The following is a 12,910-nucleotide window of genomic DNA, read 5'->3' as shown; positions in this document are numbered from 1 at the left end:
CGGTTGTTTAGGGTTCTTGGTCATTTTTATCGACTTCAATCCCAACTTCCCCTTGCTATAACTCTGCACCCTGTCTGGGAATCACTGCATTAAACATTTATTTGTACAAGGTGATGGACATCAGTGAGGTACATGTTTTAGTAGTACAAGTAGTACACTGAACAGAGCACCATGCTGAGTGTGCAGCCTGGCCCGGTGGCTCTGTGCCTGAACACAGAGTCTGGTAAAGCGGTGTGCTGTTGACTCTGCAGCTGACGCAAATATGATAGGAATGCTGTGCCCTCTTCATCCCAGGGTCAGGCTTGTGTTTACAGGGCTTCTGTTTTTAAACAGACATAGAATAAACCTGTATTTCATGTACCCATTCATTAAACAGGCCAAGCAGCAGGAGTTGATTAGGTAAAATGTTGATAAGACCTAACATAAGAGTTAAATTACTTATAGAGTATGTTCAGCATAGACACTGTTACAGAACACTGGGGGATCAAGCAATATGCAAGTCACAGACAAAGTTTGAATGAGATAGGAATATTTGGTGATGATTTACTAACAGACAGACAGGCATTGTGGCTGTGGTGAGTGTCTGTAATGATTGATGGCAGGTAAGGTCAGTGTAGCACTTAAGTTCAGATGCAGGCATAGACATTTACAGCAAGGACTAAGCCCTCCTCTCATTCCTGAGGTCTTCACAACCTGGGGGGTAAACAATGAAAAGGACAGGTGGAGAAATTCTTAGATAGAGTTTCCAAATTCCTCTAGCAAGCTTTTTTTGTCTGAACTTATTTGAAGGTAATTGTGAGGAACAGGACAAACTCTACAAAAAGGCACTGGAAGAGAGTGGCCGCCCAAAGTGGGTGTAATCAAGAGGATCAGTAATTCAAGCACGAGTACTTAAGTGAGAACAAACCACTTGAAATCACCTTTCAAAGCAGGACACAACAGGGGATTCTTCCCAAGGTCACTCTTCTCTTAGCACCAGCCATCTGTCTTAGAAGTGACAAGGGTTGTGGTGGCCCGCTCTCCCTCAGGCATCTTAGGAATCTAACATAGCCCTGTGCCTGTTGTTTTGGGTGATTGAGGATTTGCTTTTAGTCATGTGTATGGCTAAAAGAGCCACACGCCTTGCTCACTTTACAAATATGAAAAGAAACAAAACATTTTCTTGTACTGTTCGTGTGGCCTACTCAAAGCAGGAATGCTTTTAATCTTTCTTGTGGTCATGATTATGGAATCAGTTCTCTCTAACGTGCATTACGTCTCATGAAGGGCACAAAGTCAAAGTCACTATACTCTCAACATGATGAATTATTTTATAACCTTTGCACAGTTTAAAACAACTCTCTTGTATATCCAACACATTCATCAAACTCAAAATGGAACCATAACCCAACACACATTATGTGAATGCTCATTTAGATAAAGTATGCAAAAGAAGTGAGTACATCCCTGTACAATATCATTTAAATGTCAAATGATTCAAAATTGTATCACCTTACAGGAATTGCATTACTTCTAAGTTGAACAGTAGGGTATTTGCTCTGAGGTAAAATGAAAAACTAACAGTTTAGAGTCACTCTACTGCTCCTCAAAAAACTGAACATTCCATAACACAACATTGAAAAAGATAAATAAATTCTATACGCAACAAAAAAAGGTGTCATGAGCATTCAGCCTTAGTGGTGCGATGAAATATTTGCCAAGAAAAATTCTCTTTTTCCCAAAGAAGAGGACAGCCATGACATTGATGTATGTAACATATTGTAGTGATTTGGCAGGAAGCCTTTCATTTTGAAAGCCACAAGCAGGGAAAAAACATCCATCAAAGGGAAGACATGAGACATACCCAACCTAACTGCTACAGCACAAACAACACAACAACACAACAACACAACACCCGATACATGCTGGGAGGCTGTTTCTTGCCTGGAGGTTCTGTTAGTCCCCCCCCCCCCCGCCACTCTAAGACATTTCTCTCCGCATTCAGGCAAACTAGACTCTGTGTAAACGGCACATCAGTGGTTAGCTGCCCCCAGAAACACACAACAAGGTCCCTGATGCATCGGGAAGACGATCAGGATACGGTCGCCCCCAGCACCACCACAAGCCTTGGTCAACGGTGGAACAGTGGAGGGCAGGAAAACAGCTTCTCCAAAAATGGAAAAGTGCCTGAGGTGTTGGGAAGACACTGGAAATAGAGGGTCCTGATCTCAGGGGTCGGAGAGAGGATCCACCAGCTGGTGGCGGCGGTAATGTGGCGGTTCCTCTGGCTGGCGAAAGCACTGTGGCGGCCCCTCCGGCTGGGTATGGGTCCCTCTGGCTGGCAGCAGCGATGCGGAGGACCCTCTGCTGGTGATTATGACAAGGTGGACAGCGTGGAGTGCCACAGCTTCAGCACACATGGCTCTAGGCACTTCCACTGTGGCCTCCTACCTGGCCAACAGGTCCAGTGTGATGATACAGGGGTCCTGTATTTTAGCCAACCAGAACGGATAGTCAACGATGTTGCCAGCAACGGTTACCTGCAGTGATCTTCTCCCTTGCATCTTGGCGCACTCACCAGTGACCTTGGTAATGCAGAACGTGGTGGATCTCGTACTCATGCTAGGGGAGTGCAGAACATGCTCCACCGGCTGGAGATCAGCAAGAATCTACAGGGCCTTGCCTTTCAGGGCGAGGGCAACCTGGACCCTCATCTTCTCCTCCGACCACGTGCTGAATTGGGCTGCCAGCTGTACCTGAATGAGGTACGTCTCGGGTGTTGAAGAAGTCGATGTCTGGATCCACTGGCGGCTCCTGGTGGGCGAGGCACACCGCTGAAGTCGCGGCTCCCGGAAGAGAGGTGGCACTCGCGACCTGGTGCTCTGTTGACTGCCGGTAGGGACAGAGTCATCGAGGCTCTTGGAATATAGGCCTTTGGCTGTGCCCCCTCTCTCTGTAGCTCCTCAATTCTCCTGCCAGAACTTCTGACACCAGTGTAGCATCTTTGGGATCTTTGGGATTTCAGCAGCGTAGCTTTTTATTTGTCCAGAAGCCTTTTATTTTGAAAGCCAAAAGCATGGAAAACACATGGCAGGGCATACTTTACAGTCACAATGACATGGATGGTGGACAGATAATGTAAAACGAACTCAACACAGGCATTAAGCAGCATCACACAGACAAAATGATAAACAATCCCACACACTTCTGCTGGACACAAAAGGGATACACAAGGGATACATAACCTGAGTGGCTGAGTAAGTGGTAAAGCGAAACTTCTAGCAAACCAAAGCCATAGGGCTCTTCTATTAGTAGGTTTACCACTTACTCCGAGTTAATTTATCGAGGTTAGTCGCTAAACTCAGACTTTGCTAAACCTTCTTGGAATACCCATTTGACTGCTACAGCAACACAACACAACACATCAACATAACACCTAATGAATGCGACATAAATACCACTACAATATCAATTCATGTTAAATGTTAAATAAAATACTATAGCCTATACTTAGGATGTCTGCTTCACAATTCACTCCCAATGGGCCAAACACAGCAGCAAAAACGGAATTTAGGCATGGCTTATTTATTTATTTATTGTTTGCTGTTTTGCTGTACACATCATGACCAACATTTTGAGTCTCTGTTTCATTTACATTTACATTTACATTTAGTCATTTAGCAGACGCTTTTGTCCAAAGCGACGTACAAGGGAGAGAATATTCAAGCTACGAGCAATAGAACCTGGTGTAACAATAAATAAATACTACTTTACATTAGAAATATAACAAAATGAAATAAAAAGAAAGAAAGAGTGCAGAAGTGTAACTGCTGTAATTGCAAGTTACGCACTAGTCGAAGTGCCAGTTAGGACGGGAAGTGCTCTCTGAAGAGTTGGGTTTCAGTTTCTACTGCACACCCTCTCAGAGAGGTTGAGTAAAACTATCATTTTTAACTACCATACTATGAGCCTTTTGCCTTCCACTACCCTTTGCACGCGGTAGGATGTTTACATGATGACTTTTTGCGAACCAGTTCTAATTAAAAATGACCCGTTTACAAAAAACTCTTTCTGGAAGAGGGTACCCATCTAGTTGTGCGACACTGACACCTATAGGCGATGACTTAAAGTGTTGATACTGGAAAGTACGGAAACCGAACTGTATGCGTATTTGTTGTTTTTCACTTTCGAGAAAATGGCGTCAGCAGAAGATGTCAACCACACACAAAACTCAGAGTCAGAGACTCCTAAACTTACCGATTTACTAGATCGTGGATGGAAATTCTATGAGGAAGTAGATACCACAAACGAACCTACACAGTCTAATCCAATTCAAGTTAAAGTTAAGCGCGGAATTATGCAACTGGAAGAGGCAACGCGGATGGTCGCCCAGCTCGATTTATTCAGGTGAGCCTGCCAAGACGGCTAAGGCCAGCTAGCTAATGTTGACGTTTGCTCATCAATTAAATTCCACTTACCAGTCTTACATAACGTTAGGATTATCGTTGAATTGTGTAGCTGACACAATAACACAAAACATATTTTGTCTCCTAAAGCTCAGACTTCACAATATAAGGAGTTTGATAGTAACTAAAACTTGGGTAAGAGTATAGCTAACTTTAGCTCAATAGCTAGTGACCATAGTCAATCAACATTAGCCAGTCAGTTGCTAAGTGGTAACGCAAATAACATGTTATTCATATAAACTGAAATTCTTCTTCTTGAAGTTGTGGTGTTCAGTGATGAAGTCTGTCATTCCAATGGAATCAGACGTTAGCAACCTATCTTAGTTAGCAAATTGTAGACTAACATAGCTATCTAGTATACATATTTATTGCTATGTAACATGTCCATCTCGCCGTGCCTTTTGTCCCTGCTTATTTGAAACACGCAAGCCAGCGTCATAAATACAATTGAGAATTTAGTCATTAGGTACCTAACTGAACAAACCCCATGTTTGCCTTCCAGTCGGAATGAGGAACTGGAGGAGATTGCCACCACAGACTTGAAGTATCTGATGCTTCCTGCTCTACTCGGCGCTTTGACCATGAAACAGGTTAATCTGGCCAAGCGTTTGGAACAAGTTCAAATGGCCCGTGTCTATTTTCTGGATTTCTTGAAGAGGTGCAAGGAATACAACATTAGCAGTTTTAAGATGCCTGAATCCAGCGAGGCTGCAGATGGAACACCTGAAGAAGATGGAAGACTGCCTGCAGCCCCCCTCCAACAAGCAGACCTCTTCACAATGGCTACACAAAGACAGGCTAAAATCGAGAGGTGAGTGTGATATCTGTAAAATATTTCGAGCTGTTTGAGGTTATGTGTTAAAGCAGCTCACACATAATGTTTTTACTTTCTTGTTCTCTACATATCTAGGTATAAACAGAAAAAAGACTCAGAGGCAAAACTGTCAGAGATCAAAGCTTCAGTAGAGAGTGGACAGGCAGATGATGAGATTGTGAGGGATTTCTACCTCCTTAATATTCGTAAATGGATTGTAATCTCTCTGGAGGAAATCGAGAGTATTGATCAAGAAATGGAGATTCTCAAGAGAATGGACGTTCTCAGACAGGTGTGTCTAGATGTACTTTACTCTCCACCTAACAGTTTTACATGAAACATGTGATTTGGTGATCACCTTTTGTTTTCTGAATCATTTCAGAGTTCAGCACAACCATCTCAGCCAAAAAGGCCTCCCATGAAGCCATTCATCCTTACAAAAGATGCTGTGCAGGCAAAGTATGTCCACAAATGACCTCGCCCTATAACACTCATGCCCCCTGGTGTGATATCTTACTTTGTACAGGGTTTTTCTTTAATTATAATTATTTTTACAGTGTTTAACAGTGTTTGTTTTTTTGTTTAATGTGTCGAGTTCCAATTAATCAAAACTTTATACTCATTATTGTTGACCTACTGTTGGCTATCAAAATGTGTGGATGAGTTTTCTATGCAATGTCACAGAAATATCTGATTAGTTCTTTTTAGCATAAGGTGTCCTGTAACTAACACGGTAAAGTAAGTGTTTGAAGTTAATGTAGACTTTAAATCTTATTCATAGGGTGTTTGGGGCTGGTTACCCCAGCTTGGCGACCATGACGGTGGATGAATGGTATGACCAGCACAGGAGGAAAGGCTGCCAGCCAGACCAGGGCATCCCACGTGGCCCCGGCAGCTCCGGTAGGCATTGGTCACTCTCACCCATCAATCTGAAACACAGCTGCATGAAGCAGTGGCTTTGATTCCCAAGGGAATGTATGCGCATTGGAGTGTATACTACATACAGTGGGGAAAATAAGCATTTGAACCCCTGCCGATTTCGCAAGTTTGACCACTTGCAAAGAAATGTGTCATCTATAATTGCAATAGTAGGTGTATTTTAACAGTGAGAAACAGAATATCAACAAAAAATCCAGAAAACTGCATTTTATAACATTTATGACTTAATTTGCATTTGATGCAGAAAATAAGTATTTGAACCCCTAGCAAAACATGACTTAGTACTTGGTGGAATAACCCTTGTTGGCAAGCACAGACGTCAGACTTTTCTTGTAGTTGGTCATCAGGTTTACACACATCTCAAGAGGGATTTTGGTCCACTCCTCTTTGCAGATCCTCTCCAAATCCTTAAGATTGCGTTTTCAATGGGAGGGAATGAGGGAATGAGGTTCAAGCCCAATATTCCACGTTACATGGCCCCATCCATAGTCCCCTCGATGCAGTGGAGTCGTCCTGTACCCTTGGCAGAGAAACAGCCCCAAAGCATAATGTTTCCACCTCCATGCTTGACGGTGGGGATGGTGTCATATTCAGCATTCTTCCCCCTCCAAACGCGGCAAGTCGAGTTGATGCCAAAGAGCTTGATTTTGGTCTCATCTGACCACATCCTGTCTCCCAATCCTCCTTAGAATCATTTAAGTGTTCATTGGCAAACTTCAGACGGCCCTGTGCATGTGCTTCCTTGAGCAGGGGGACCTTGCGAGTGCTGCAGTACTTCAAACCATTACGGCGTAGTGTGTTGCCAATGGTTTTCTTGGTGACTGTGGTCCCAACTGCCTTGAGATCATTCACAAGCTCCCCCTGTGTAGTTCTGGAGTTATTCTGTACCTTTCGGATGATCACCGATACCGCACGAGGGGATATCTTGCATGGCGCCCCAGACCTAGAGCGATTGACAGTTGTTTGGTGTTGCTTCCATTAACGAATAATCGCACCAATAGTTGTCTGCTTCTCACCAAGCTGCTTGCCGATGGTTTTGTAACCCATTCCAGCCTTGTGCAGGTCTACAATCTTATCTCTGACGTCCTTGGTCAACTCATTGGTCTTGCCCATGGTGGTGAGGTTGAAGGTGTAAAGTATGATTCTTTGGACATGTTTCTTTTATACACGTCACCAGTTGAGATCAGGTGTACCTTGTTAGGCCTAATGAGGACTCATCTGTGTGCTTCTTGGGCACATAACTGGTCATTGGGAGCCAGAATTCTTGCTGCTTGCTTGGGGGTTCAAATACTTATTTTCTGCATCAAATACAAATAAAGTCATAAATGTTATAAAATGCAGTTTTCTGGATTTGTTTGTTAATATTCTATTTTTCACTGTTAAAATACACCTACCATTTCACACATCACACATTTTTTTGCAAGTGGCCAAACTTGCGAAATCGGCAGGGGTTCAAATACTTATTTTCCCCACTGTATATAGTATAATATATATATATATATATATATGTAGTTTATGGAAAGAAGGTTCTGCTTTATGATTTAATGTAAATGTGAAAACTGCCCTAAAGTTCCTCTCCTCTCTGTTTTGTCCTTTTTGCCAGCCGACTACGATGCAGCGGAGCGAGAGAAAGAGGAGAAAGAGAAAAGGGAAGAGAATGACGATGAAGAGGCGCTGCAGAAAGCAAGGGACTGGGACAACTGGAAGGACACGCATCGGAGAGGCTACGGCAATCGCCACAACATGGGCTGACCGCTCCTCAGCGGCGTCGAGCCCCACGCACACATCGTCAGTCACGCCACGCGCCCATAAACCTACCATGCCAAGCACACAAATATCTCTCTGATTTGTTTTTATTCGGAAAAAAAAAACGGAAACCCTGGGCTGCCGGTGTGTTTGAGACACACTATGTTTCCTGCCACCTTGAGTTCTGCTCAGTAAGACAGCCATTTAGAGGGGAACTGTATGTATGACCACACTCCTGAGGGAACCACGCCCGTTTGTAATGTTATGAAACCGATCCCACACCAAGCCTTCTCAGTTAAGATCAGATGGAAAATTAAGCCAATACCCATAGTTGGGGATATTCAAGACAAATGATTTCCTATCCAACATGTTATATTTGACCTATTTCAGATGATTGCTCGCAAGCACTTGGACACTTACTGATTTATTAGACACATTTGTCATTGTTATGTCGGGTTTCTTACTCTAGTTTAATATATGTTTGGTTTTCAATCTTAGTGTGTAGCGGTGGAACCCCAGTTTGACTTTTGCAGATATATTGAAAACCGTTTTTGAAGAATTTCAGGAGGCCCCTTGAGTCCTTCAGAAGCATGAACATCGGTGGTGCAGACTGCTTGTAGGTTGTGCACTGGTAATGGATGGTTGTTGGTGTACAGTTGTATTGGATAAAACCGTTCCTTTCCACTGTATATTTTGCAGTTGCTATATAGTTTCAGACCTTCCAACCCATTGATGTTTTGGGTTTTGGCAGCAATCCAAAGAAGTGCAAATAGGGTTTTGGTTATGCCGTACATGGTGTCACACCCAGAGACTAAGCCTACTTATCTTTTAAGACCATACTGACTGAGCAAGATTGAAGTGTCAGTGATTGTGGACAAGTAATGCCAAATCATCTTCTTGGCAGTGGGTTTAAAAGCGTGTGTTTTATAATAAGGAAAAAAAAAGTCTCAAACAGTATTTGTTTTTACTTCACAAGGACTCGTGGAGTTTTATACATTAGCTTGGGTGTTATGCTGTGAAGCTGGCAGATGTACAGATTTGATTCATATTTATTTGAATCTGCTTGTAGCTGGGATTGTGTGTTGTGCCATGTTCAGTGACTGGACTGTCACCCTGTAAAATTAAAGGAAGCCTCATATTCTACTTTTTTCCCCCCTGGTCTTTGGTTTGTCAAAAGACCCCATGGATAGAACAGAACAGTTATTCAGTATTGATGATCTTGTTGATGAGAAATTGGCTAAAACGTAGGAAAGATATGTAAAGAATCTCAAGATGACTCGTGTTGTCAGCATTCTGTACGGAAGGAAAGACATTTCTCTAACATTTTCCTCTGAGAATTTATGATGGCTTACAATCACTTGCCAGACTCCTGTCAGAATTAGCCTTGAGAGGTGTTTAAAGTAGTTTGAAAAAATAAATCAATTATGTACAAATAGGGAGATCTGAGGGACTTCACACACTCCCTCGTGTCATCTTAAGTCTGCTGCAAGTCCTCAATACCTCCCATCCATCATTGGTCTCTGAAACTGGGGGTTGGGGGGGTTGTAGTCTGGCTGGGGAAAGGGCCGAGCTGGTGGAGCCGAGCGGGGGAAGTCTGATGCCATCACCTTCTGAGATATGAGCACAGGAAAGATGCATACAGTCATTGCTGAAGGCAATTCCATCCATCGTGTCACTGCCTTGGGCTTGCAGTTTTTTTTTGTTCATGCCAGTCATCGTATCCCGCAAGTTACAAACAATGCCAAAACTCAGTCATGATTTTACAGAACCCATACTTACCACTGGGTGTTGCTCTATTAAGCCATTTTGCAGATTTCCTGGTTACATTGCTGTCAATTGTACTGTGCTGGTGACATCCACTGCATAATATAACTTATTCTAGACAGTTTTAATAACTCACTGGTTCTACTCATGGTTCTACTCATGTGTCCCACTTTGTATATTTAAATGGTTGTGATTAAAGAAGGCAAAATGTACTTTCATCTTGTAGCCTTTTTCATCTGAAATAAAAATGATCCGTCTTGCCAGGTTATGCCTACAAACCTTTTAATGGCTTCTAAAATGTCACTTTCCTACTGAAGAAATGAATGCTGACGTGTGTCTTTGCCTTGCCTTTTAACACTCAGAAGAGGACTACTAGGACTACATGAAAGTGCTGAAATGTTATTTGTCTCGCAAACACTCACCATGCCATTCACAGGGGGCTGTTTGGGTCTGTGGTTGTAGTCTGCCGAAGGACTTGGGCCCTCATACAGAGGCCTCCCAGGAGACGTGTTTGCGTACGGGTTACTCAGCACCTGCCCCATCCCAGAGCCATAGCTGTAAAGGGGTGAGATTACACATACTTCAGAAGAGGTGAGGCAACGCCAACGCAGGGGTTTGCCTTTTCTAACATGGATAATCTTTCTGCTCACTGATAACAGAGTCCTGCACATGCTGACACTGAATCTTAAGAGCTCCACTTTAGACGTCCAGTAAGTAGACTCTGGCACAGTGCATTCAAAAAGTATTCAGACCACTTCACTTTTTTTCACATTTTGTCATGTTGCAGTCTTACACTAAAATTGTTTACATTTGTTTTTCCCCCTAATCAGTCTACACTCAATAACCCATAATGACAAAGCGAAAATGGGATTTTAGAATGCAAATGTATTAAAAAAAACGAAAAGCTGATATATATCGACATAAGTGTCCAGACCCAGTCTAAATAATTATGTCAATGTGATATTTCAGTTTTTCCTTTTTAATGTACAAAAATCTCATTGTCATTATGGGGTGTTGATGATGGTAAAATTTTGTTAAACTGATTTCAGCTTAAGGCTGCAACATGACAAAATGTGAAAAGGTGAAGGGGTCTGAATACTTTCTGAATGCACTGTAAATATTGTAAGTTAGCATAATTGGACTGAAGAATACATGCCTGTTGGATGTTGTTGGAGGTCCCCCCATAAAACGTCTATCTTGTGATGGATGGATGTTTCTCTGTTGACTGTGTGGAACAAACAAACAGAGATAAAAAGTCAGGTGTTGCCAAAAATGTACGAACATATAGTGATAAAGCCTTATGGATTAAGGGCATCTGTCAATTAAAGTCAAACGATTAGACTTCAGTCCATGATTAACAACAAACGTGCAGGGATGAAGTGATTGAAAGATGTCGAGTAGGTAAGCAGCTTTTATGTGCCTGTAAGTTCTGCTTGGAGATGTCATGTCTGAAGGGGGAGGCATCCTTGCTGCTGTGTCAAGTCAATATGAAGTGCAGGTGAAAATAAAACCCAGTGAAAATGGCTCCCATCTTACTAGCGTTGTGTACGACAACCTCACTGATTGTTGTCTCACCTGTAGTTGCGGTCTGCCATTGGGACGTTGACATTGGGGGGTCTCATGCTCTCCGGTGGAGGCCTGGAGTGTGGACGCTCCTATGAGAAGAGGGGTGTTGTTATTAGGTAATATGATTCCCATGGGTGCATATTATCCCCTCTCTATTTTACAATACTTCACCACAAGACAAGACTGCCTTCAGTGTGGTTTCATAGTCACCTTTGTGTGACAAATCTTTCAACCAAAGAGGTGATTGTGTATGGTAACCCAACATTGTATGATGGTTAACCACATAACCAAAAACACAAATAACTTCAGATGGTTTTTCAAGAACTTTTTTACTCTCACCTGCATATCAGAGGCAAAGACCATGTTTTTAAACATGTCATCTTCTTGTTGATGATGAATGGTTGCCACCATATTTTCTCTCAGACCCCTTGAACAGAATCAACACAGCTGACGTTAGACTTACTCATCGGCCAATAAAACAGCATCCTAAGCTTCATTAGGAGACACTCGGAGGTCTCATAGACGTTGCACGATGGACTTTCAGACCCCTCTGCTGTTTGATGTTTACAGTACATTTATGTAGAACCACACAGATATTTAAATACCCAAAGGAGATTAAGAGAATCTCTAAAACTTTATGACTCTTATTAGATTAAATGTAGTCACATCAACCCTCAGACTCCTAACCCTTCCCTCGCGTACCTGTCTTTTTTGGCTTTTGCTGGTTTTCTGACACAGTAGACAATGACTCCCACTATAATGGCTAATCCCAATCCAGGCAGCGATGCCACTAAGGCAAAGGTGACAGTGGTCCACTTCTGATCGCAGTTCTCACCGATGAACCATTCATCAGTGTAAGAATTGCATCTGCCAAAGGAGTGAGGAAGGAAGGAAGGGAATGTCTAAGATCGCTATGTATAAAAATTGACATAAAACACAACTGCATCATGACAACAGGTAGTTTTTCCTGTAGAACAGATCCTTACCTACAATATGGTTGCTGGTCCTTACAAGAACATGTACTGTTCGAACCACACTTATCGGCTGTAGTATCGGCTGTAGGTTTGCATAGATTATAGTCGACTACTCCACTACAACGTGCTGAAATAATTTTAGCAGGCCAGTTATAGTTACTATAGAAAGTGGTACACATTCAGATATAGAAAGGAACATCTACTTTGTCTTTTGACTACATCGCAACATATAATATACATAAATACAACTGTGAGGAAAATTCGGTGTACACTACAGCTGATACAAATCAAAATTTGTGTTGGGAAATGATACTAACTGGTGAAACTTATTGCAATTATGAGTTAATTATACAATCATCTTTTGTTAAGAGGATGCAATACTTGTTCATATGACAGAAGTGTAGGCACGCCCTGCCTTGATCAATTTTTGGTTACTGAAACTTAAACTGTCTGTACAGATTATATTGCATATTCCTGTATTCAAACATTTTCAGATAATTCAGTGTCAATGACAAACACTTACGGTCAGGTGCTGGGGATTTAACTTGTCCATAAACAAGCAAAATGGACAGCATACTGAAAAACAACACGAGAAGGAGCTTCATTGTCACAGCACCAGCAACTCTCTGACATGGTGATTACACAAGAGTCCAGTTTTTATG

General features: G+C 42.3%; 2 protein-coding genes across 2 annotated transcripts; one reads left to right on the top strand and one right to left on the bottom strand.

Moving 5' to 3' along the window:
* The first annotated feature begins 4,128 nt into the window (after positions 1 to 4,128).
* On the top strand, positions 4,129 to 9,973 carry igbp1 (immunoglobulin (CD79A) binding protein 1). The gene is made up of 6 exons (XM_012819594.3): positions 4,129 to 4,386; positions 4,948 to 5,256; positions 5,356 to 5,551; positions 5,642 to 5,718; positions 6,041 to 6,159; positions 7,802 to 9,973. Exons 1-6 carry the CDS (start codon positions 4,175 to 4,177, stop codon positions 7,948 to 7,950), a joined length of 1,062 nt encoding a protein of 353 aa, XP_012675048.1. The 5' UTR covers positions 4,129 to 4,174; the 3' UTR covers positions 7,951 to 9,973.
* zgc:158432 (uncharacterized protein LOC555281 homolog) lies at positions 9,317 to 12,881 on the bottom strand. Its single transcript, XM_031571411.2, has 8 exons — positions 12,772 to 12,881; positions 12,261 to 12,375; positions 11,977 to 12,141; positions 11,614 to 11,701; positions 11,284 to 11,363; positions 10,865 to 10,933; positions 10,131 to 10,263; positions 9,317 to 9,554 (listed from the first exon to the last, which is right to left on the bottom strand). The coding sequence occupies exons 1-8, from the start codon at positions 12,851 to 12,853 to the stop codon at positions 9,438 to 9,440; spliced, it is 849 nt and encodes a 282-aa protein (XP_031427271.1). The 5' UTR covers positions 12,854 to 12,881; the 3' UTR covers positions 9,317 to 9,437.
* Positions 12,882 to 12,910: the final 29 nt, after the last annotated feature.

This window comes from Clupea harengus, chromosome 8 (assembly GCF_900700415.2).
Source record: "Clupea harengus chromosome 8, Ch_v2.0.2, whole genome shotgun sequence".
NCBI lineage: Eukaryota > Metazoa > Chordata > Actinopteri > Clupeiformes > Clupeidae > Clupea > Clupea harengus.
Note: the sequence above shows the minus strand (reverse complement) of the source record. Positions and strands in the feature narration are given on the sequence as shown.

Excerpts from the sequence above, each read along its gene's own strand:
- igbp1 (XM_012819594.3), top strand. The coding sequence starts at position 4,175 with ATGGCGTCAGCAGAAGATGTCAACCACACACAAAACTCAGAGTCAGAG. Across the intron at positions 5,257-5,355 it reads AGACAGGCTAAAATCGAGAG|GTATAAACAGAAAAAAGACT; the intron begins GTGAGTGTGATA and ends CTACATATCTAG. Across the intron at positions 5,719-6,040 it reads AAAGATGCTGTGCAGGCAAA|GGTGTTTGGGGCTGGTTACC; the intron begins GTATGTCCACAA and ends TCTTATTCATAG.
- zgc:158432 (XM_031571411.2), bottom strand. The coding sequence starts at position 12,853 with ATGAAGCTCCTTCTCGTGTTGTTTTTCAGTATGCTGTCCATTTTGCTT. Across the intron at positions 12,142-12,260 it reads GACCAGCAACCATATTGTAG|ATGCAATTCTTACACTGATG; the intron begins GTAAGGATCTGT and ends CTCCTTTGGCAG. Across the intron at positions 10,934-11,283 it reads ATGGCAGACCGCAACTACAG|TCAACAGAGAAACATCCATC; the intron begins GTGAGACAACAA and ends TGTTCCACACAG.